A 22,026-nucleotide genomic window follows, 5' to 3' on the forward strand; every position below is an offset into this window, starting at 1 on the left:
CCCTGCCCCCACTACACGGGGTTGTTGCGAAGTTCTCCTAAAGCGACACATGGATCTTTCTTTTGCATCAGCTTCTTGGACTGCTGTGAACCCCTTGCCATTTAATGAAGGGGGCCCCTGTGCTCAGTTCAAACAGGCAGGGAGCTTTTCTCTGGCTTCTGAGGCTCGTCCTCCACTAGTGCTGTTCCAAGGAAGATGCCCCGGCCCTCTGAGGCTGACAGTGGCCAGAAGGGGTGGGAGACCGGGAGGCATGGTCTTGGCCCACCTCATTACCTGGTACCCCTGGTATCCCTGGGAGCTGTTCTGTATCCCGAACTGCGGCACGCCGGGGTCTGCGCACACGGTCAGGGTTGGGTCTGGAACACAAAACAAAGAAATAGACCACAGGGTCACCGGAGCTTTCATTGCCCCCACTCACTCCGGGAAATGGGCGTAGAAAAGAAAACAGGGCCACATCCCAGTTTCCCTGCCTCCTGATGTCCCCCCCCGCCCCCCCTCCCCGTCACACCCCTGACAGAGTATGGGGAAGGAAAGTCATCGTCTTGGGCCCACAGCTGGGACACTCTGCCCCGGATCACCTCTCACCTATGCAGCTGGGCTGGGTGCCACTCCACGTCCCGTCTGACTGGCAGAACCTGCGTGGAGAGCCCACCAGCACCAGAGGGGGCTGGCAGGAGAAGGAGACGGACGACCTGTAGGAGAAGCCCCGGTCCTCTCTCCTCCCACGGGGCGGGACGCCTGGGTCTCCGCAGAACACGGCTGGGAAGACAAGGGAGAAAGGCAGGTCCAAGCTGCTTTCCAGAACGCAGCCTGCGATTCCACGGTCCCCACCCCCACCCCAGCCCTTGTTCTCTGTACGGCTGTCCTCTGGGCTCCGCCTGAGCTCTGGAGAGGGGGCGGCCCGGGGTAAGTGATAACGCCCGCCTCACTGCTGCGGCTGTGTTTCTGTGCTTTCCACATTCAGAATGCTTACCAACCGTCATCCATGTAGTAGAGGAACATTACAGGGAGTTTAGAACATTGACAATGAAGTAAACTATCAGCCACAACCCAAAGCTGTTTTTTATTTCCCATTCCCTTCTGGTCTTTGTTCAGTGGTAGGAAAATTTGTGCGTGGCTGCAAACCCCGGCGTCCAAATGTTTGTGACTGGCTGTGCTCACTCAATGTTCTGTGAACATTTCCCAGGTTTATGACATCCTTATCATTTTTTAAAGAAAATATATTTTATTGATTATGCTGTTACAGTTGTCCCATTTTTTCTCCCCTTTATTCCCCTCTGCCCTGCACCCCCTTCCCTCCAGCATTCCTCCTGTTTAGTTCACATCCATGGGTCGTGCATGTAAGTTCTTTGGCTCCTCCATTTCCTACACTATCCTTACCCTCCCCCTGTCTACTTTGTACCCACCAATTATGCTTCATATTCCCTGTACCTTTCCTCCCTCTCTCCCCCTCCCACTCCCCTGTTGCTAATTCTCCATGTGATCTCCATTTCTGTGATTCTGTTTCTGTTCTAGTTGTTTGCTTAGTTTTTTAAAAAGATTTTATTTATTTATTTTTAGAGAGGGAAGGGAGGGAGAAAGAGAGAGAGAGACATCAATGTGCAGTTGCTGGGGGTTGTGGCCCGCAACCCAGGCTTGTGCCCTGACTGGGAATCGAACCTGCGATGCTTTGGTTCACAGCCCACGTTCAATCCAGTGAGCTACACCAGCCAGGGCAGTTTTTTGTTTTTTGTTTTTTTTTTTTTTTTAGGTTCAGTTGTTGATAGTTGTGAGTTTGTTGTCATTTTACTGTTCATATTTTTGATCATCATCTTTTTCTTAGATACATAAGTCCCTTTAACATTTCATATAATAAGGGCTTGGTGATGATGAACTCCTTTAATTTTACCTTATCTGGGAAGCACTTTTGACATCGTTATCGTTTGCTGGGTACATAATTTTGCAGTGAGAGATTGTACCATAATTACAATTTATTATAACTTTTATATTAGGCCCTTGTTATAAGTTACATATGGCCTTTATTTCATTCATGTTACTCTCGTGGGGGAAGTTCTCTAGGAGTGGACTTCTCTGTCCCGGCTGGAGTGTGTTCACGGCTCCTGCTGTGGGCCGACAGACTGGCAGCCGCCTTCCAAAGGGTGTGCGTTTACCCTGCGGGGGGCTGTGCAAGCAGTGCGCTCATTTCATTCGGATCTTCAGAGGACCATTAAAAATGGACCAGGGAAGGCGAAGTTCCCCAAGACATCACTTCGAGCATGAAAAACATTCTTTAGGCTATGATGTGGGTATGTGTGTGTATACACAGAATCACGGGGTTCATAATAATTTGCAAATAAAACGGAAGCTTGGGCCCTGAAGCTGGGGAGTCTGGGCCTGACCAATCTGAAGTCGCTCAAAGGCCAAGTTGATCAGAAGCCACCGTATCTGGAAAAAGGCAACTCGAAAGGTAAGAAATAGTCATGGATGACAGAGAAAGAGCAACTCAGTCCTGCTGGCAAGCAGTGTGTTTCCAATTAAAATAATGAGATATCTTTCTAAAACTCCTCAGTCTGGTAAATATTTTAAAAAATTGGGAAAATCTATTGTTAATGAGGATATCAGTCAAGAGATACTCTTGCAAACCGCTGGAGGAGTGCAAACCGGGACACTCTTCCTAGAAGACAGTTTGGCCGCGTGCACCCACACACACGGAGCGCGTGCCCGTTGGCCCAGCATGCTCACTCCTGCATTCCTAGGGCTTCATCACAAAGGTAAAGACATGCCATTTCCAGGGCTGTTTCTTACCGAACTGCTTCTAACATGATTAAATTAGAGAAACCCACATTTGTCACCAGTAGGAGAAGTTTAGACAGATTGTGGCATCTACAACAAGGAAATTCTTTAAACCATTAAAAGCGATGTGTAGACGGGCATGCACCAAGAGAGAAAGGTGTTGTTGGCCACTCAAACACAAGCCAGGAACCAGCATGCACAGCGGGATTCAATACCATTGCTAGGAAATCGCCTTCCTGTTGCTGTAAATACAAAGCTGCCGAGTGACCAGCATGGAGGCACGACCAAGGTGCCTTTGGGGACTGGGGATTCAGGAGAGTGTTACATTCTTTGTATTTGCAGCTCTCACACAATTTTTTTCAGTGATAACTGTAATTCATTGCTAAAAAGCAACTCAAGAAGAAAAGCAAGGTCAACCCTGAGACTTGCTGTGTCCCTCACGGTGCCCTGAAGGTATGGGAAGTTCTGAGGGGTAACCACGCACCAAATGCTGCCTTTCCTGGGTTCACTTTGGAGCTGCTGGTCCTCATCTCTGCTGAAATTTCCCAAATGGAAGCAAACGGTCAGTGGTACCCAAACAAGTGTAATTGGATGTTGATAGGTTTTTGCAGCATTAAACAAATGTCAAGTACAGAGGAGAAAAAGGTCCTGCCCTTTGTGCAAAGCACAGGCCCTGAGAAAGGCTTCCAGAGCCAATTCATGGGTTACGACAAGAAGGAGCAACCTGGACCCTGCTTCTCTGGGGCACTCGGTAAGAAATGAGCCCTGAGCCCTGCCTGGTGTGGCTCAGTGGATTGAGTGCTGGACTGCAAACCAAATGGTTGCTGGTTCAATTCCCAGTCAGGGCACATGCCTGGGTTGTGGGCCAGGTCTCCAGTTAGGGGTGCACAAGAGGCAACCACACATTGATGTTTCTCTCTCTTTCTTTCCCCCTCACTTCCCTTCTCTCTCAAAATACATTTAAAAATCTTAAAAAAAGAAAAAAGAAAAAAGAAATGAGCCCTGAAATGGACCTGGGGCTCTTTGGGACACAACAGGGCCAGAAATAAACCGCCACCAGAATATCATGAGTTCCCAGGGGTCTTCCCTGTGCGGGGCATTTTCCATGAAGATGGGCATGTTTCCAGGAGTGGCCCCCTCAAGGGTCCACTGACCTTTGGGTACCACTCGATCCAGTTAACAACCTTTCGGGTTAAGAAGCCCTTCCCTCATCTCTGGCTTAATTTCTTTCACTGGGACTCCATACAAAGTCTGCAGCCAAGGCTCAGTTAAGATGGTCTCATTTTCTTCCTTTAAACTCCCTTCCTTCTTTAATGCTGACAAAGGTCCTCCCTGGTTTGGGGGTGGGGTATCTATTCTAGAACTTCCAGCAGCAAAGCTTGGAGGGAAGGGGAAGGAGCCGGCAGACAGGAAGCACTAAAGGCCCGTGAGCAACTTACGGAAACACTGAGGCAGCTCTCCGGTCCAGGATCCGTTGCCCTCACAGGTGAGCACCGCGGGCAGGGACAGCTGGTACCCCTCCAGGCAGGCGTACGTCACGCTTGAGCCCCACTTGAAGTCGGACCCCACCACCTTCCCGTTGGGGATGAGCTGTGGCGGTTTGCACATGATGGCTGGGGAGAGACCACAGCGGGCTGAGTGCTGGCGCTTCTGGGGAAACCAGGCCCAGCCCCTGGCCACCCTACACCTGGCAGCACTCTGGGCTGAGCAGGAGGAGCTCTGGTCTTTTCGCTCCTTAAGACATCCTCTCTCAGGTGTGACAAGCCACTCCTCTTTGCACGGCTCTCTCTCTCCTTGATGCTCAGAGCCCAAGCCTTGCCTTGGTACCTTCTGACTCCCTCCTCACAGATGTTCAGGGACCTTACCCCACACACCCCTGTTAAGATGTCAGGGCTCCGCCTTGTCACCCTTGCTGGGGGATGTCCAAGACCCAAGTCCCACTTCTGTATTTTCTTTGGCCCCCCTATCCAGGTCTGTCGCCCTGAGACTCACCTTTGCAGACGGGCTTGGTACCATTCCACGTCCGGTCCTTGGTGCAGCTCAGCACGGACACCCTGTGTGACTCCATCATGTAGCCAGGGACGCACTGGTATGTCACGGTTTTGTTGTACCGGAAGTCATTGCCTAGCCGGAGGCCACTGGCCGGAATCCCGGGGTCGCCGCAGTTTATGACTAGGACAGGGAGACACGGCACCGTTCACTGCCAGCCCACACCCCCTCGCCCCCGACATTCTGAGGCCGCCCTCATCACTCCATGTACACGTTCAGGAGGGAAAACTGTCAGATCAAGAGCGCCTTGCCCCTCACGGGCTGCTGGGTGGGCACTGCCCAGCTCCCTGCGAGGGTCCTCCTGCACCCTACTCTCCTAGCCCACACCATCCTTATGCACTCCAGAAACTTGGGCTGTGAAGACTGTCCTTCTTATTCAAGGCCCACCCCTCTGAGAGGAAGTGCCCAGAGGGCTCAGCTCCCAAATGAGGCTGGGACCCAGGGAGAGGGAGGTTCCCAGCTTGCAGAGCCTCAGATGTGCTAATGGACTACACACACAATTGTCTACCCCTTGTTGTTCTGCCCAGGAGGCCTCTGCAGGCCCCCAGGCCCAGCAGCAGCAGGGTCCAATGACCCGAGGGATGGTCATGCCTGGTTATGGTATCAAGCGAAGGTAGGGCTTGGTGAGCTCTGGCTTTGGAATGAAACTGAACTTGACGTGGGATTTCAGATGGAGCCTGAAATCAAAGACTAGGACTTAGAAAGGGAGAGTGTTGTCGGACTCCTTTATTTCATCACTCCCCTCTGTCTGCACCCCACAGATAAAAGGTCCAGGCTGCTCTTCAGAGAAGCCAGAGAGGGGAGCAGTGGGGCCACACGGTGCTGGAGAGCCAGGCTGGGGTGGGGAGGGATGGGTGCAAGGGAGAGCGGCAAAGAGGTCAGGCTGAGCACTGGGGTTTGCGCTAAAAGAGAAAAAAAGCCCGAGGAACTGGCTGGAGCCCGAGAAAGAGCAGCCGCACGTATCTCGACCTCTCTGAGCCTCAGCAATCTCCTACAACGTCAGCTGGGGTAAAGAGTAGCTACTTCATAGGGCTGTGGTATCAGACGGCCACATCCGATGGGTGGGTGACACAAAGCACATGAAAAATAGCACTTAGCTCAGTGGCTGTCACACAGCACGTGCTCAGTTTGTATGAATCTCCTTCAGGGGCAAGTCCCGCCCCTCCAGCCGGCCTCCCCAGTCTCCCGTGGACAGCCTTCGTCTTAGACAGGGAGGAGCCCAACCCTCTTGGCCACCAGTTGCCACGGAGCCCAGAGGGCCCGGGCTCTCACCTGTGCACTCCGGCTCACTGCCTGTCCAGGTGCCGTTGACCGAGCAGTGCCGGCTGAGCAGGCCTGTGGCGTAGTAGCCTTCCCGACACTCATAGACCACGGAGCTGGAGAAAACCAGGCCGTCACTGAACACCACTCGGGCATTGCTCGGAGTCCCGGGGTTCCCACAAGAGATCACTAGGGAGCCGAAAGAGCACATTATTCACCGGAATAAGGGCAGGCGTCACCAGGGACAAGAACCGCCCAAAGGGGAGACCACGTGCTACAGAAGGACCCTGGGTCGAGATGCCTCTCACGCTGCTGTCACGTCTGACCGTCACCCTCAGAGGGGAAGAGACCTGTATGACTTTTTTTTTCTAATTTCTGAAATGTAAGGACTATATCTGTTTTATTATCCCACCGATACATTTAAATAATTCTGTAATATCTCCAAATATCCAATCCGTGCTTAATTTTCCTCAATTCTCTCTCCTTTTCTCTTTTACAGTTGATTTGTTTGAATCATGATCCAAATAAGATCCACATGTGACATTTGGTTGGCATGCCCCCAAGACTCCTGGAATCCAGAGAAGACTGCTCCCTCTCCTACCACCCATCTATCACAGAAACCAGGGCGTTCATCTGGTGGAATGTCACACTTCCCAGATTTTGCTGACTGCACCCACGGGGCATCGCTCAGCACGTGCCCCTGCCCCTGCGGGTCCAGGAGCCAGGGCCCACGTAGCGGCCAGGGTGCTTCCCAGCGGGTTCTGTGTCTTCCCTATTGCGTCACATCAGGAGGCACAGAATGTCTGGGTGTCTCCTTGCTCCTGATGTTGTGGCTGGTCAATGGTTCCTGGCACCATAAAGTCCCTACTAGTTCCTCGCTTAATAGTTTTAGCAGCAATTGATGACAGTTGACTAGATTCATTATGCTATTAGGGAATAGAAAATGGTGATACTCAAATTCCGTAGTTCTGTATTCAATAGTATTTAAAGATAAAGAACATGCCCATCACCAGATATTTGCTTACCCTGAAATGTAATTCATGCAAGAAGGCTGGATAAAATTTGATTTTTAAAATCAGACATCAGGACAATAAGTTGGTTCCCTAAGCAAACTCCAAAGGTGACCTATGGTCATTTGAACTCATGGGTTTAAACTTATTCACTATGCTGCCACCCATTGCCACTATTACTCTTACTGATGCTCAGATGATCCCATCTTCGGTTAGTGGGGGCCTTTTCATGACCCCCCTTGTCTCTGGTTCACTTGCTGGAGGGACAAGATGTTCCAAGTTCATCTTTATATTTCCTGCCCTCGTCCTGGAATTTGCCATTTCTCCAAAGAGCTCTGGTTGCTTCCAGTGGAGAATGGATTTAGAAACCGCAGTCTTGGCATTAAGGGTACTCACTGATTCTAGACTTTTAGGGAGGATGCAGCTGGGAAAATAACTTTTCAAACTGAAGATACACTAAGAGTTTATATTACCAATCCACATTTAGGATTAAGAATTTTCCTTAACTTTAACTTTTTTATATTATATCTCTTTTGTGCTGAAAATTTTGATTCTTGACAATAAAGAATTTTAATTTGTTTCATCCATATATATTATGGTATTATATACATAATAGTTTCAGAATAGTAACACCAACATTATTCCTTAACAGTATGATTGCTACAAACAGTTTAAGATTTCACTGCAGTTCTCTTTGTCCGTGGGATATATATACACACACACACCATAGTCAGATTTCTTTTTTTTCAAGTCTCTGGGTTATTAACTCGCCAACTTGATACATAGTTAAATCCATTCGTTTCCACTTTGATTTTGATATTTAGAGATTGCTTCCTTCTAATCTTTAATTTTATTTTGTAAGTATGTACAACATTTATGTGGCCCCAAAGTCAAATCTACGAGATGATTCCTCCACAGTCAGCACACCAGATAGGCCCTGCCATCCATTTATTCAACAAGCATTTGTGCTGCCGACGGCCAGGAACCCAGTGATGAGCAAGTTATGTCCTCTGCCCTGAGGAGCTCAGTGTGTCTTAAGGAACTACCTGTAAACAGATGAGCTAAAATGTGATGCAGTAAGTGCTATACCTGGTGGGAAGAAAGGCACTGGTAAGGGCGCATCGTGTGGGGGCGGAGATAAGAATGTGTGCGGGGGCCCTGCAGGGCGGGGGAGCCCACCAGGGGAAGGCCCAGAGAGCTGTGTGTGCTGCGGCTGCATGGACACTCACGCACATTCACTGCCACGTCCCGTCTCTTAGCCACTAACCTCCTGTGCCCCCAGTGCTCTTGGCACGCTGACTAGCTCCATCCTGGGATCTGAGCGGCACAGAAGGGGACTTGGGTCACAGTGGGTATTTGAGGACATGCTAAATTCTCTCCCTGACAGTCCCCTCTCTGACTACCACAAACCTTTCTTACTATGTCTGAAAAAATCCCACAGAAGCCAACTTTGCACCCCAGAAAGGCAGGACTCTGGGCAGACAGATGGGAGGGCGCCAGCTCCGTCTGCCTCATGTCCTGGGCAGGTGTCCTCTGACCTTGGCCAGAACTCCTCCCTGTGCTCTGCAGAATCTTGGCTTCAAACAGCCTGTTTTCCAACCACCATCTCTTATCTCTTCAGCTCGCTGCCTCTGGGATTCATTCCTGGTCCTTTCTTGGTCCTACTGGATGTATAATCCATGGATCCTACCATTTTTTCACCGCCTCTTACTCCACTCACAAACATGCTCCCCCTTACTCAGCTTAGATGCCAAGATCAATCACAGCCACCACTTTGCATATACCCTCATCTTCCTTGCCCCTTCTGCTGATGTCTTAGTTGCTCAATAAAACCCTGACCCTACACCTAATGCTTCACCTACACTGTGCCTGCACCTATGTAGCAATATGTCGTTGAGCAAAAATGCAGACCGATGCTGACCACACTCACTTTAAATTAACAGCCTCTTCGCTGAAGTGAGCCCTGGGCGATACCTGGCAGTCACGGAACTCCCTGTTCCGTCCTTGTGTCTCCCTGGCTAGGTGATTTCCTAGCGTCTCCTTCCTTTTCCACCCACTTCTCAGTCCACCCTGCTTTCCGCAGTTAAACTGCTTCCTAACCAGGAGAGTGATGTGCGGGCTGTTTTACAGACACCAGGGCTGGGGGTGCGGCTGCAAGAAGCTGGACTCTGGGACGAGAGGTTTAAAGAACGAGTTTTTCCAGAAATGTAGGAGCCTGTGGAGAAATATAACTGGCCCCACCAGGGCTGCCTCAGGAAACAACATTAAGAGTTTATATTACTTTTAGAGGGTTTTTAAAATTTGGCTTTTCTATTTCTTTTGGCACTTGGCATGCTTGTTTCACACGGTCTCTCCCCTTCAACTGTAAGCGCCAGGAGGACAACGTGCATCTGTCTTGGCCATCTTTTGTCCCTAGCACGCATGACAGTATTTGACACATGGTTGTTGAATGAGACTATATGGGAAATAAATGAGTAAACGGTCTAAACTTAGTGTATTCCGGTTTCTTCCCTTCTTAGGTGAGGGTGGAAAATGTTTGTCTTTGGATTACGAGTGAGGATGGACGGGAAGTATCTGTTGGTGTCCGCTACCCACGAGGCCGAGGGTTCAGACGGGGCTGTGGGTGTCCTCTGTGGGTGTGAGAGCAGGTGCTGGCAGTGGGAACACAGGGGCGGGCAGAGGGGAAAAGCAGAAGGTCACATACATTACCTCCACACTCAGGCTGCGTCCCGCTCCACGAGCCGTCGGCCTGGCAGGTCCGCTCTGAGGATCCGCGGAGCGCGTAGCCAGCTTCGCAGCTGAAGCGCATCAGACTTCCTGGGGCAAAGCTGTCCCCCAGACGGATGCCGTGTGCCGGGATCCCGGGGTCACCGCAGAGTCCCACGCTGGTGCCTAAGGACCAGAACCCAACACATGCTGTTGTTTGCGGCATGGAAGAAAGGGGAGAGGAAGCCAGGGTTAAGGGGAGGGGGTGGGCCCCACGAATGAGAGGGGAGAAAATGGACTGTGTCCAGTCCCACAGTGTCCAGTAGGCTTCTGCCTTACTACTCAGCGGTCAGAGAACAGAAAGGTCATGAGTGAACCCCTGGAGACCACACAGCAAGGGAAGAGAGGAGGCAGAGGGAAGGCTCTTGGGTGGATCCTGCCTTCACTCCTTGGCCTGTGCTGGTGTGGAGCGTCAGGGGTCCAAGCTGGCTGCCCCTCCTCCTCCTCCTCCCTCTTTCCCACCAATATCTGCTGGTTCCAGAATTCCTAGTTCCACTGACTTAGTTCAGTCTCTCAGCATTCTCTTGCCTGAACTATTGCAAGAGCCTTCTAATGAATGCCTCTTCCTCTTTTAAAAAACATTTTTTATTGTTGTTTAATTACAGTTGTCCCCATCCCCCCCCCCCCCCCCATTGCTCTCCCCTGCCCTGCTGACCCTGCTCTCTCACATTCAATCCTCCCCCCCATTGTCCTTGTCCACGGGTCCTTTATACATGTTCCTGGACTGACGCTTCCCCTTCTTTTCCCCATTACCACCCACCTCCTCCCCTGTGGTCACTGTCAGTTTGTTCTTTATTTCCATGTCCTTGGTTCTATTATGTTCGCTTGTTTGCTTTATTGATTAGGTTCCACTTAAAGGTGAGATCATGCGGTATTTCACTGCCTGGTTTATTTCACTTAGCATAATGCTGTCCAGTTTCATCTGTGCTGTAGCGAAGGGTAGGAGCTCCTTCTTTCTTTCTGCCATGTAGCGTTCCATTATGTAAATGTACATTTTTTATACACTCATTTACTGATGTCTCTTCCTCTTAAAATCTCTAATGCACCTTCCACATATCCTTGACTCTTAACAAGGAACAGCCACCCATCATCTGGCTCTTGTTTCTTTTCTGCTGAAGCAGCTCTACCGGCTGGCTTCCCACTGCCTAGAGGATAGAGCCCAAACCCCGTAGCACAGCTTCAGCTTCTCGACAGCGCAGCTTGAATCCCGATCCTTCAACTGAGGATTTCCTGTTCACGAATTATGCAATACAGGTGGGCTCTGGAGTAAATGTCTCAGACCCTCTCAGCTCATTCTGTCTTTGCATCCTGCTACATTCTTGCATTTATCTGGCTTCTGATATTATGAAAACCTACCCAAGAAGTGGAGGAAGGTAGAGAATAGGAGATAAAGTTGTAAGATAGTGAGCTTGTAGGAGCCAACACACCTCATACTACAGAGATGTGTAAGGACATCGTTGGATCAGAACAGGCCACGGTTAGCATGAGGAAGGAAGAGGGAAAGTAAGGAATACATGGCAACTGCACGAGAAGATCAGATTTCTAACTGCTGTGGAATGCACCTCCTCATGACCCACAGGTGTGGGCATCACATGGTAATGTCTGCGTGGCCACATTTGCTTTGTTGAAGTTAAGAAATGTTTAAGTCATGTATAAACCACCGTGTACCATCTTTGTCTCTCCCTCTCAATTTTGGAATGACATCCTTTTCCATTTTAGTCTCGGACTATGGGAATACCACGTTCCTCATTCTGTCCCCTACCAAGGAAGGGGGATTCATTCAACCTTCAAGTCAAACATTGGAAAAAAGAGAGCCCATCGCATTTGGCTAGGTTTCCTTATCTTTTGAAAATTTCTAGGTTGTAGCTCACACAACAGGCAGCAGTGCGTCCCCTGGAAGGCAGCCCCAGTGGTGAATCTTCGAACTCACACACTGGCCAGCTGACCTCGGCTGGAGCCAGCGCTGTCACGTAATAGGCCGAGGGTGCAGCTCTCCAGTCCTGGGGGCTCATGGGAGGGGATGGTCCCCACTGCAGTGTTTGGAGCTTGTGTGTCAATGACATAAGGGAGTGTGGGGCAGAATACTGTATGTGTCACGGGGGCAGATGGCAACAGTTGACTCTTTCACTGCAGAGGCATATCTGCAAGATGACGGCACTGCAGAGGTGGGCGATGAACTTCCCAAAGTACGTCCCAGTGCCGGAAATCTTTGCATGTCCTTGATGGCCCGGGGACTTATGACTCAAGGACTCAGGACTTTTTGTTATGCATCATTTGAGTGCACTGATTGTATACAATGAGGTTCAAAAATTTGCCTCGGAACTCTTGACTGGTGTATTTCTTAGGCCTGGTAAGAGATGCTGTTGCAAAAGATGCCATCTGTAAGTTTCAGGAAGGGAGGCATTACGTTCTATCTCTAGTGCACACCACACCTTGCATTGCTTCCTAATCTCCTATTCTCATCCCTTATTTTGTTATCTAAGGCATGCAGTCCTCAGCCTTGGCATTCACAGAATCCCTCCTAATCCCGTCCTTGGAGGTCTCCAGGAAAGCTTTGTCCAGGATTCTGGTCTCCTAAGTGTCTGTCATCCTTGATGGGTACACAGGAGAAATGAGACCGCTAGCTGCCTTCCAATACTCAGGGTCAGAACTCAGACGGCTGAATGCAGGATACCCGCCAGTGTAGGGTCCACATCCTCCAAAGGGTCCGTCCTTGCTCTTTACTATTTCATGCTCCCAAGGTGTCAGCTTGTTTCTGAGTCTCCCCTATTAACTTTGACGTGGCCAAGGAAGAGACCCTTCCTCCACACACAGGACCAGTACTTAGGAAGTCACGAAATTATGACATCTCGGGGCTGAACAAGGTTTAGAGGTTTTCTAGCTTAGTTTTCAACTCCAGACAAGAACTGTTTCTGTAATATTTCCAAGAGGTCATTTTCCAGCCTTTGCTAACACAACTCCAAAGGAGAGAAATCAGAGTTTAGTGAAAAGACTTGGGTTCTGTCCATGGGCCGGTAGCATGGCTGTGTGTGTGTGTGTGTGTGTGTGTGTGTGCACCCATGCGCGTATGTGGCGCACGCTAATGGGGAGGAGATGCTCAAGGCTTTCTGTCTGGTTTCCGTCTCCTCTACCCTGCGCTTCCCTTTCCCAGGGAGAACAAAGATCCCCCAAATAGATCAAACAGACTTGAAGAGCACCCTCAGCCCAATGTGCTAGAGAAGTTTCCAGAGGGAGAAGCTTTATGCAAACAGATTATTCACGGAAGAGAGGGGGGCAAGTGCTGGCTTGGAAGGGTGTTGGATGGGAAATGTGTGCCTTTCCTCTTTGGAATGCCTCTTCCGCTCCTGGAACTTGTTCTGTGGACAACCCAGGTGGCCTCAATACATTTGACCCCTGTGCTCCCCATGCCATCCTCCCCACGTCACTGCCACCAGAAGTCCAAGCAGAAGGAAGTTAGGGAGGAACCCAGAGACTTGGCCTTCCTCTACTGCAGGGTAAAGGAGTCCCCGTGGCTCATACCTAGTCCTGCCAAGGCCATGGACTGAGTGATTAATAAGACTTCTAGAGGCGAGAGGCCAAAGTCCTGGGGGGTAATAGAATGGTATGTCTGGGGTTATCCAGGGCAGCCAACAGCCCTTTGAAACAGTGGCTAGTGCTTTGAGAATTTCTCTTTTTTGGGGAAACCTAACAAATATCTGGTTCCATATTCGGAAAATGCCCTACATTTTGGGTGACAGGATCATCTGGGAATCTCAAATTGCAAGGATAGCTGTATCCTCCCTAGTTTGCAGTCTCTTGGCTGCAAGAACTTGGCCAGAACTGGCTAAGGGCACGGAGCTGGGCTCAGATCCCGGAGCTGGGCTCAGACCAGCATGGGTGGAAGTCCAGCTGGGACCTCCGACAGCTGTGCTCTCTCTGCCTGTTAGGGATGAGACGAGGGCTGCAAAGGTCTGCTTTCCTCCTGTCCTATCACACTCACATCCTGGGAGCTTGTCCGCCTCCCATTAGCCAAGTGTTCCCTTGGGACCCCTCCCCCACGCCAGGCCCCATACCTGAGCAGTGGGGCAGGGAGCCTGTCCAGTGCCCGTCCAGCCCACACATGCGGGTGGCGTTTCCCACCAGAGTCCGCTTGCCGGTGCAGCTGTAGCGCACGACCGCGCCCACAGTATAGTTGTCCCCGGACATCTGGGAATGGGGTGGGGAGCCCGGATGGCCACAGGACACCACTGTGGGGGAGAGCAAACACCTTAGTGATTCTGCCTCAGGAGAGACTGTCATCACAGGACACATACTAGGCTTTTTGTGGTGACAGGCAGTGAGGAAGAGGAACCCTGGGTGTCTGTTGGAGCACACTTCCTGCTGGCACACCCACCTGACATCAGCAGACAGGGCCTACCCATCTCGCTGTACAGTTTCCATATCACTGAAGTGAAGAGCGACACCTTTGTTTTAAGAGTTGCAGAGATAATATGTGTGAAATTGCTCAGCAGGAAGCAGGTATGCAATCCCACTTGTTTCTTTTCTTTCTTGCCTCTTGTGGTCTCCTCTCCCGATTCCCTCACTGCTGTAGGACATACCCAAGGCATCTCTGGCCCAAAGGTGGTGCACATAGTATACGTATAACAAAATGGGCAATCGTGATTCTAGGACTGTCTGCACAGGCCACAGGTTCCAGAATGAGGGCCAGTGATAGTCCTTTCCCAGCTGCATCTTATAGTGGCCCGCATCCATTGTCCTCAACTTCGCACCTTAAGTCTGTACGTTCCATTTTCTGAATCACCGGAGTGTAACTGTGAAAACCAGTGGTAAGATTAAAGATGAAGTGTGCAGGCTAGGGCAGGGTGATGCTGTCAAGGTCACTGTGCTTTGCCTTCCCATTGTTCTTGCCACGGGTTGACCTCAGGTTCTTTCATTTACTCAACACATATTTACTGAGTGCCTACTGGGTGCCAGGCACTGTTCTATGTGTTTGGGAGAATAGAGTCCATGCTTTTGTGGAGCTCATATTCTAGTGGGGAAGACAGACCATACATAACAAAATAAATAGGCAATTCTTGGGGGTGCTATGAAGAAAATAAAGCTGTGTCAGGAAAAGGGTGTCGGGGGTGGGATATTTTTGAGCAGGGTGCTCAGGGACGAGCTCCCTTCGGAGGTGACACGTGAGCAGTGATTTGAGTGATGTGACAAGGTCAGCCATGTAAGGTCTGGGTGAAGAGCATTCTGAGGGGAGGAACATCAAGCACAAAGGCTCAGAGGCAAGAACGAACTTGGCATGCCTGAGGAACAGCAAGAAGGTCAGGGCTGCTGGAATAGAAAGGGCAAGGAGAGAATGGAAGAAGACAGGGTGGAGAGGCTGCTAGTAGCCAGATGATGGCACAGAATTTGGATTTTATTATGAGCACGAAGGGATGCTATTGGAGTGATAGGATCTGATGATCTGATATACCCTTTAACAAGACCATTCTGGATACTGTGTGGGGAACATTCCAGAGTGGGGCAAGAATCGGGGGGTGCTGCAGCTCGAGAAGAGATGACAATGACTTGGGTGGATTAAGCCTTGGGGCGTGGTAACAGATACCTGTAGTCATTGCTTCTACCAAGAAAGAAGATAGGACATGGTATGGACACTGACCAGGAGAGGTGACCAAAGGGATGAAATCTGTCCTGATGATGGAATTTTGGCCAGGCACAGGAATGGCATGAATAGGTCCTGAGTATCTCCACTTTTCACTGTGGCCTTAATGTATGCCCAACACTTTCCTAAGTGCTTGTGGTAGATTAGCTGCAGAGACTACGGCTAACACTTCTTCCCATCGAAGCATGGAGTCTGTTTCCCCTCCTCTTTGAGTCTGAACTGGCCTTGCAACTTGCTTTGACCACTGGAGTGTGGTGAAAATGACATTTGATTTGTTGTGGCCTAAGAGGTCTGGTGGCTTCTGCTTTCATTTTCTTGCAATATTGTTGCCACTAGGTAAGGAGGTCTGGCCTGGACGACTAAATGGTAAGAAATCACATGGAGGCAAGGACCATGTGGAGAGCCACCACAATGCCCCCATCTGACAGCCAGAACCAAGTTCCCTGACGTGAGTGACACCATCTTGGGTTGTCTAGTCCCAGTCAAGTCACAACAGCCAACTACATATGAAGTAGAGATGCAATGTCTTCACTGAAGCCTGCTAATTATAAGCAAGAAAATGGTGGTTACATTAAGCCCCTGTACTTTGGGGTGATGTGTTACACAATAGATTACTAAAATAAAATGAATATGATTTTGGAGGTCTTGCTGGGGAGGGGTTGTATGTTGCCTGTGGAAGAATGTGAATCGTGGTCTCCAAAGGGCTGACTGCGGTACACTGTCTGCAAAGATGGCCCCACAATCATTCCCGTCCCTGGACACGTTTGCCATTCTTCCCATTCTAGGAGGTGGAGTCTACTATTGCCCCTCCCCTTGAATCTGGGGTGGTCTTGTGACTTTTTTGATTAACAGACTGGTGGAATGAGGTTTTGGGAATTCTCAGCTCTGCCCTTCAAAAATCTTATAACTTCCTCTTTTGCTTTAGGAACTCAGCCTCTAAGTAAACATGACCAAGCTGTCCTGCTAGAGTGGTCACACAGACAGAGGCCACAAGGAGGAGAACAGGTGGTCCCAAGGGCTCAGACATGTAGGCGAGGCCATCCTGGCTCCTCCAGTCCTAGCTGAGCTGCATGTGGCACAGGTGGGCTATCCCTGCTGTGATGCTTATTTTATGTGTCAACTGGACAGGGCTGGAAGGATGCCCAGGTGCTGGTTAAATGCTATTATGTCAGTGCTTAATGAGATTAACATTTGAAGAGGTACACTGAGTAAAGAAGGTAGCTCTCCCCAGTGTGGGTGGGTCTCATCCCATCTCTTGAAGGACTGAGTAGAACAGAAGGCTGAGTAAGACAGATTTCTCTCTCTCTGCCAGTCTGTCTGTGAGTTGCAACATCAGTTTTCTTCTGCCCTTGGACTAGGGCTTGGACTGGAACCTACGCTATCGACTCTCCAGCTTCTCAGGCTCATGACCCAGCCTGAAACTACACCATCTGCTCTCCTAGCTAACCAAATGTGGATCTTGGGACTTCTAAGACTGTATAATTGTATGATCCAATTCCTTATTTTATGTGTAGATATGTTACTGATTCTGTTTCTCTTGTGTAGCCAACTAATATGCCTGCTAAGCTCTGCCTGAATTCCTGACCTAATTGTGAGCAAACAAAAGCAGTTGCTATTTTAAGCCACTAAGTTTTGAGATGGCTTGTTATACAGCAATAGATAACTGACAGAGTGAGTTTCAAGCATTACATCATTTATTTCCTAAGACAGCCCTGTGAAGTAGGCGCCATTTCCATCTCCATCTTGCTGAGGAGGCAAATGAGGCATGGTGAGGAAAAGTAACTTCCCCGAGATCACAGACCTAGTCAATAGGAGAATTAGTTCTTCACACCGGGTAGGATGACTCCAAGGGAACTCGCCCTTAAAGCACTGTAATTGACTCACTTCCGCAATGACTTGGCTCTCACTGTTAACTGAGAAATTGTGATTGTTCTCCACATGCTCCTTGTTTCCATGTGCTTTCTTATCAGTGATTACATTAAATGAGAATTAAACACAGAAAATCCAGATATTAGAAAAATGAATAAAAATATGATCCAATTATATACTGTCTGAAAGAGATACACCTCAGATTCAAAGACCCAAATGGACTGAAAGTAAAACATGGAAATGATATACTATGCATACGATAACCAAAAAAAGAGCTGGATGGCTATCCTAATATCAGACAAGATAAACTTTAAGACAAAAAATTGTTACAAGACAGAAGAACATTTTATAAAGATAAAAAGATCAATCCATTAAGAAGATATAACAACTATAAACGTATATGCACCTAACAACAGATCCACCAACCACATGGAGCAGAAAGCCAACAGAATTGAAAGGAGAAATAGACAAACCAACAATTGTAGTATGAGATTTCAACACTTCACTTTAAATGATGGATAGAACATCAGACGGAAGATCAACAAGGAAATACAATGAACAAGACGATAAGCCAACTAGACCTAACAATCAGCTACAGAACACTCCACTCAGGAAGAGCAGAATTCACACTTTTCTCAAGTGCACACGGAACACCCTCTAGGCTAGAACACATGTTAGGCCATAAAATAAGTTGCCACACAATTTGAGAAGATTGGAATCATACGGAGTATATTCTCTAACTACAGTGCAATAAATGAGAAATCAGTAACAGAAGGAAATTTGAAAAAATCACAAATATATGGAAATTAAACAACAGACTCCTGAATAACTAAGAGGTTAAAGAAGAAGTCAGAAGAGAGATTAGAAAATACTTTGAGGTGAAAAATGAAGACGTAACATACCAGCACTTATGAGATGCAGAGGAAGCAGTGTTCCGAAGAAAATTTATAGCTGTAAATGCCTACATTAAAAAGATCTCAAATCCCAAACCTAACGTTCCTCCTTAAGAAACTAGAAAAAGAGGAGCAAACTAAATCCAAAGCAAACAGAAGAAAGGAAATAATAATAATGATAAAGAGATAAGTGAAATAGAAAGTAGAAAAGCAGTAGACAAAATAAAACCAAAAGTTTGTTCTTTGAAAAGATTGATAAAATTGACAAATGTGTTGCAAATTTGATGAGAGAAAGAAAAAAAATAAAATTACTAAAATTGGGAGTAAAAGTGGGAATATTACTGTCAGCAAACCTTGGAGAAATAAAAAGCATTAAGGGAAATACTATGAACATGAACAGTTGTATGCCAACAAATTAGATAACCAAGATGAAATGGACAAAAATTCCTAGAAACACACAAACTACCAAAACTGACTCAAGAAGAAATGAAATATCTAAATAGAATTATAGCAAATAAATAGAATCTATCAATAATCAAAAACTTTCATCAAAGAAAAGCATTGGACCAGTTGACTTCACTGCTGAATTCTACCAACTTTTTAAAGAAGAAATAACACCAATTTTTCTTAAGCTATTTCTAAAACCAGAAGAAAGAACACTTTCAAACTCATTCTACAATGTCTGTATAACCCTGACACCAAAGCCAAAGACATCACAGGGAAGGAAAACTACAGACCAATATCCTTTATGAACACAGTTGTAAAAATCCTCAATAAAATGCTAGCAAACCAAATCCAGCAGCATGATAAAAGGATTATACACCGTGACCAAGTGTGATTTGTTCCAGGAATACAAGAGTAGTTCAACATATGAAAAATCAATCAGTATAATACACCATAATAATGGAATGAGGGGGAAAAATCCCCAGATGATAATCCCAATAGATTCAGAAAAATCATTTGACAAAAACCCAGCACCTTTTTGTGATGAAAATGTTTAACAGGCTAGGAATAGAAGGGAACTTCCCTCAAGGGGATCAAGGGAACCTATGACAAACCCACAGCTGACATCATACCTAATGATTAAAGACTGGAAGCTTTCTCCCCACGACCAGGTACATGACAAGAATGTCTGTTCTTGCCAGTTCTGCTCAACAGTGTACTGGAAGTTCCAGCCAGGCAATTGGGTAAGAGAACGATATACCAAGCATCCAGTCTGGAGGAAGAAGTAAAACTACGCCTGTTCACAGAGGAGGTGATCTTGGTGGCACTGGATTAGGCAATGGTTTCTTAAATGTTCCACCGAAAGCACAAGCAACAAAAAAAGTAAATAAATTGGGTTTCATTACAAATAAAAAAAACTTTCACGGATCAAAGGAGACTATTCAGAAAGTGAAAAGATAATCCATAAAATGGGAGAAAATGTTAGCAAATCATGTATCTGCAAATCATGTACCCAGAATATATAAAGAACTGTTAAAACTCAACAGCACAAAGACAAACAACTCAAAAAATGGGCCAAGGACTTGAACAGACATTTTTCTAAAGAAGAGATACTAATGGCACACAGGAAGCACACAAGAAAATGCTCAACGTCCTAAGACATCAGGAATGGAAGTCAAAACCACAATGAGACACCACTTCACACCCACTAGAACGGCTATAATGAAAAACATGAACAATCATGAGGAAGAATGTGGAGAAACTGGAACCCTCATATGCTGCTGGTAAGAAGGTAAAATGGCGCAGACACTTTGGAGAACAGTTATCTTCCAAACATTAAAAATAAAGTTCCTGTGTGACCCAGCAATTCCACTCCTTGGTGTATACCCAAGAGAACCGACAACATACGTTCACACAGAAACTTGTACGTAAACGTTCAGAGTAGCATTAATCGTGACAGCCGGGAAGTGGAAACAGCTCAGACGCCTACCAGCTGAGGGAGGATAAGCAAAGTGTGACGCACCTGTACGATGGAACGGGATTTGGCCATAAAAAGAATGAAGGATTGATAAGTGTTGCAACATGAATGAACTTTGAAAACCTTATGCTGAGTAAAGGAGGCCGGTCTCAGAAGGCCACATGGAATATTCCACTTGCATACAATGTCCAGGATGGGCACGCCCACGGACAGAAAGCAGACCATGACCGCCGGTGGACAGAGTGGTGGTGGTGGTGGAGAACGGGAAGGGAAGGCTCAAAGGTTTCCTTGTGCGGAAGGAACGTGCCCTGGAATTAGATGGTGGCGAGACTGCGCCACTTTGAGACTACACTAAAATCATTCGATTATAGACTTTGAAAGAGTGAATTTTATGGCATGTGAATTATCCTTCACTAAAGAAGGAAAAATGCAAATGGATTAAATCTTCCAGAAGAAGCTGGTCATTCATTATATTAGTGTAATTATATATTAATTAATTATTTCAATAGCAGTATTAACATCCGGTAAAAACAAGCTTTGGGCAAGAAATTCATATAGATGAGTAATTTTAATATGATAAAAGCTTCCTTTTGCCAGAAGATTAATCTGAAACCACCATGTGCTTTGAACCTCAGCTGGTACCACTGTAAAGCAGGTGGCAGCCCATTTCCAACCTCCTCCTTCAAATTCCTGCACATTTGCCAGTCAATGCATCAGTCATGGAAGGAGCTGGATGGCCAGGTTGGGGGTCCTCAAACGAGAGAAGGTTGGGCAGGGAGGAGCTGCCCCAGTCTCTTTGCACACTTAGAGGCACCGGCGCCTGAGGAGGTGGAGTCCTGCAGACGGGGGCGGCGGGTGTGGGGGATCCAACAATCTGAGTGGGCTGATGGAGGGCTACTGCCCATTAACCCCTGGATTGCATCTTTACCTCCACTCCCAGGAAGACTGGGGAGGAGAGAGCGGTCCACAGGATTCAACTCCAGGAACTAGAGGAGAGAGCAGGCCCCCAGGGGGCTTCTCCTCATAAGGATATATGAGGCTATAACCAGCTGGCAAGATTCTGACCACTTCCCCCCCCCTGTTTTTTAAACACGTTGCCCCCATACTTTTTCCTAATAATAGTTAAAGCAGTTATTGTTTATCGAGTGCTAGATACTATACTGGGCACTTTCATGGATTTTTTATTTAATCCTCTAGTAACCCCATGGAATAGGGGATCGGAGTCACTTTTCTAGATGGAGACACGGAGGCTCTGAGAGGTTGGTGGGCTTCTCTCAGACCACACAGCCTGCTGCGCGGCAAGGCCAGGGCTCAGCTCCAGGTCGGCTGGCCTCGAGAGCCCGTGGCATTCCCACTCCAGGCCTTCAAAGGGAGGACTGTGCTGCCTTTCCTGAAAAGGGAGGAAGGGGGGCAGTAGGAAACAGCGTTTGCCAGGCAATGAGTTATAAAGAAAGAGAATCCTGAAGGCTGCGACATCTACTTACAGAGACACTGGGGGCGGGGGCGGTCCCATGTGCCGTCGCCCTGGCAGCTGAGCACCGGGGTGCCCAGGAGGTAGAAGCCATGGTTGCACTGGTAAGACACCATGGTGCCGTAGCTGAACCTGTGTGGGCCGCTGGCATGGACCTGACGGACGCTGTTCTCTTGGTGCCCGGGGTCTGTGCAGTTGATGACTGCAACGGAACGGGACAGTCAGCGTCAGACTACTCACACACACCCTCACATCCTCGTAAATGAGAACTCAGGAGCCCAGCCCAGGCACGGAATCCCAGTACGGCAACGTTTCCAGACCAAAACAGGCAACACGGAGCAGATCCTTCCCAGGAGGGTGAGCTGGTTTTAAGGCTGGTT

General features: G+C 48.1%; 1 protein-coding gene across 2 annotated transcripts in view; it reads right to left on the bottom strand.

Moving 5' to 3' along the window:
- Nucleotides 1–22,026, bottom strand: part of CSMD2 (CUB and Sushi multiple domains 2) — a 555,419-nt gene that overhangs the window by 16,033 nt on the left and 517,360 nt on the right. For both annotated transcript variants that reach the window (XM_028512433.2, XM_036025734.1), the window contains 8 exons: nucleotides 21,660–21,848; nucleotides 13,910–14,083; nucleotides 9,801–9,983; nucleotides 6,094–6,270; nucleotides 4,765–4,944; nucleotides 4,212–4,385; nucleotides 586–759; nucleotides 274–356 (listed from right to left, as the gene is read on the bottom strand). In XM_028512433.2, coding sequence (XP_028368234.1) covers nucleotides 274–356; nucleotides 586–759; nucleotides 4,212–4,385; nucleotides 4,765–4,944; nucleotides 6,094–6,270; nucleotides 9,801–9,983; nucleotides 13,910–14,083; nucleotides 21,660–21,848 — 1,334 coding nt within the window. The remainder of the gene's footprint in view (nucleotides 1–273; nucleotides 357–585; nucleotides 760–4,211; nucleotides 4,386–4,764; nucleotides 4,945–6,093; nucleotides 6,271–9,800; nucleotides 9,984–13,909; nucleotides 14,084–21,659; nucleotides 21,849–22,026) is intronic.

The sequence above is a fragment of the Phyllostomus discolor genome, chromosome 5, assembly GCF_004126475.2.
Source record: "Phyllostomus discolor isolate MPI-MPIP mPhyDis1 chromosome 5, mPhyDis1.pri.v3, whole genome shotgun sequence".
Lineage (NCBI taxonomy): Eukaryota > Metazoa > Chordata > Mammalia > Chiroptera > Phyllostomidae > Phyllostomus > Phyllostomus discolor.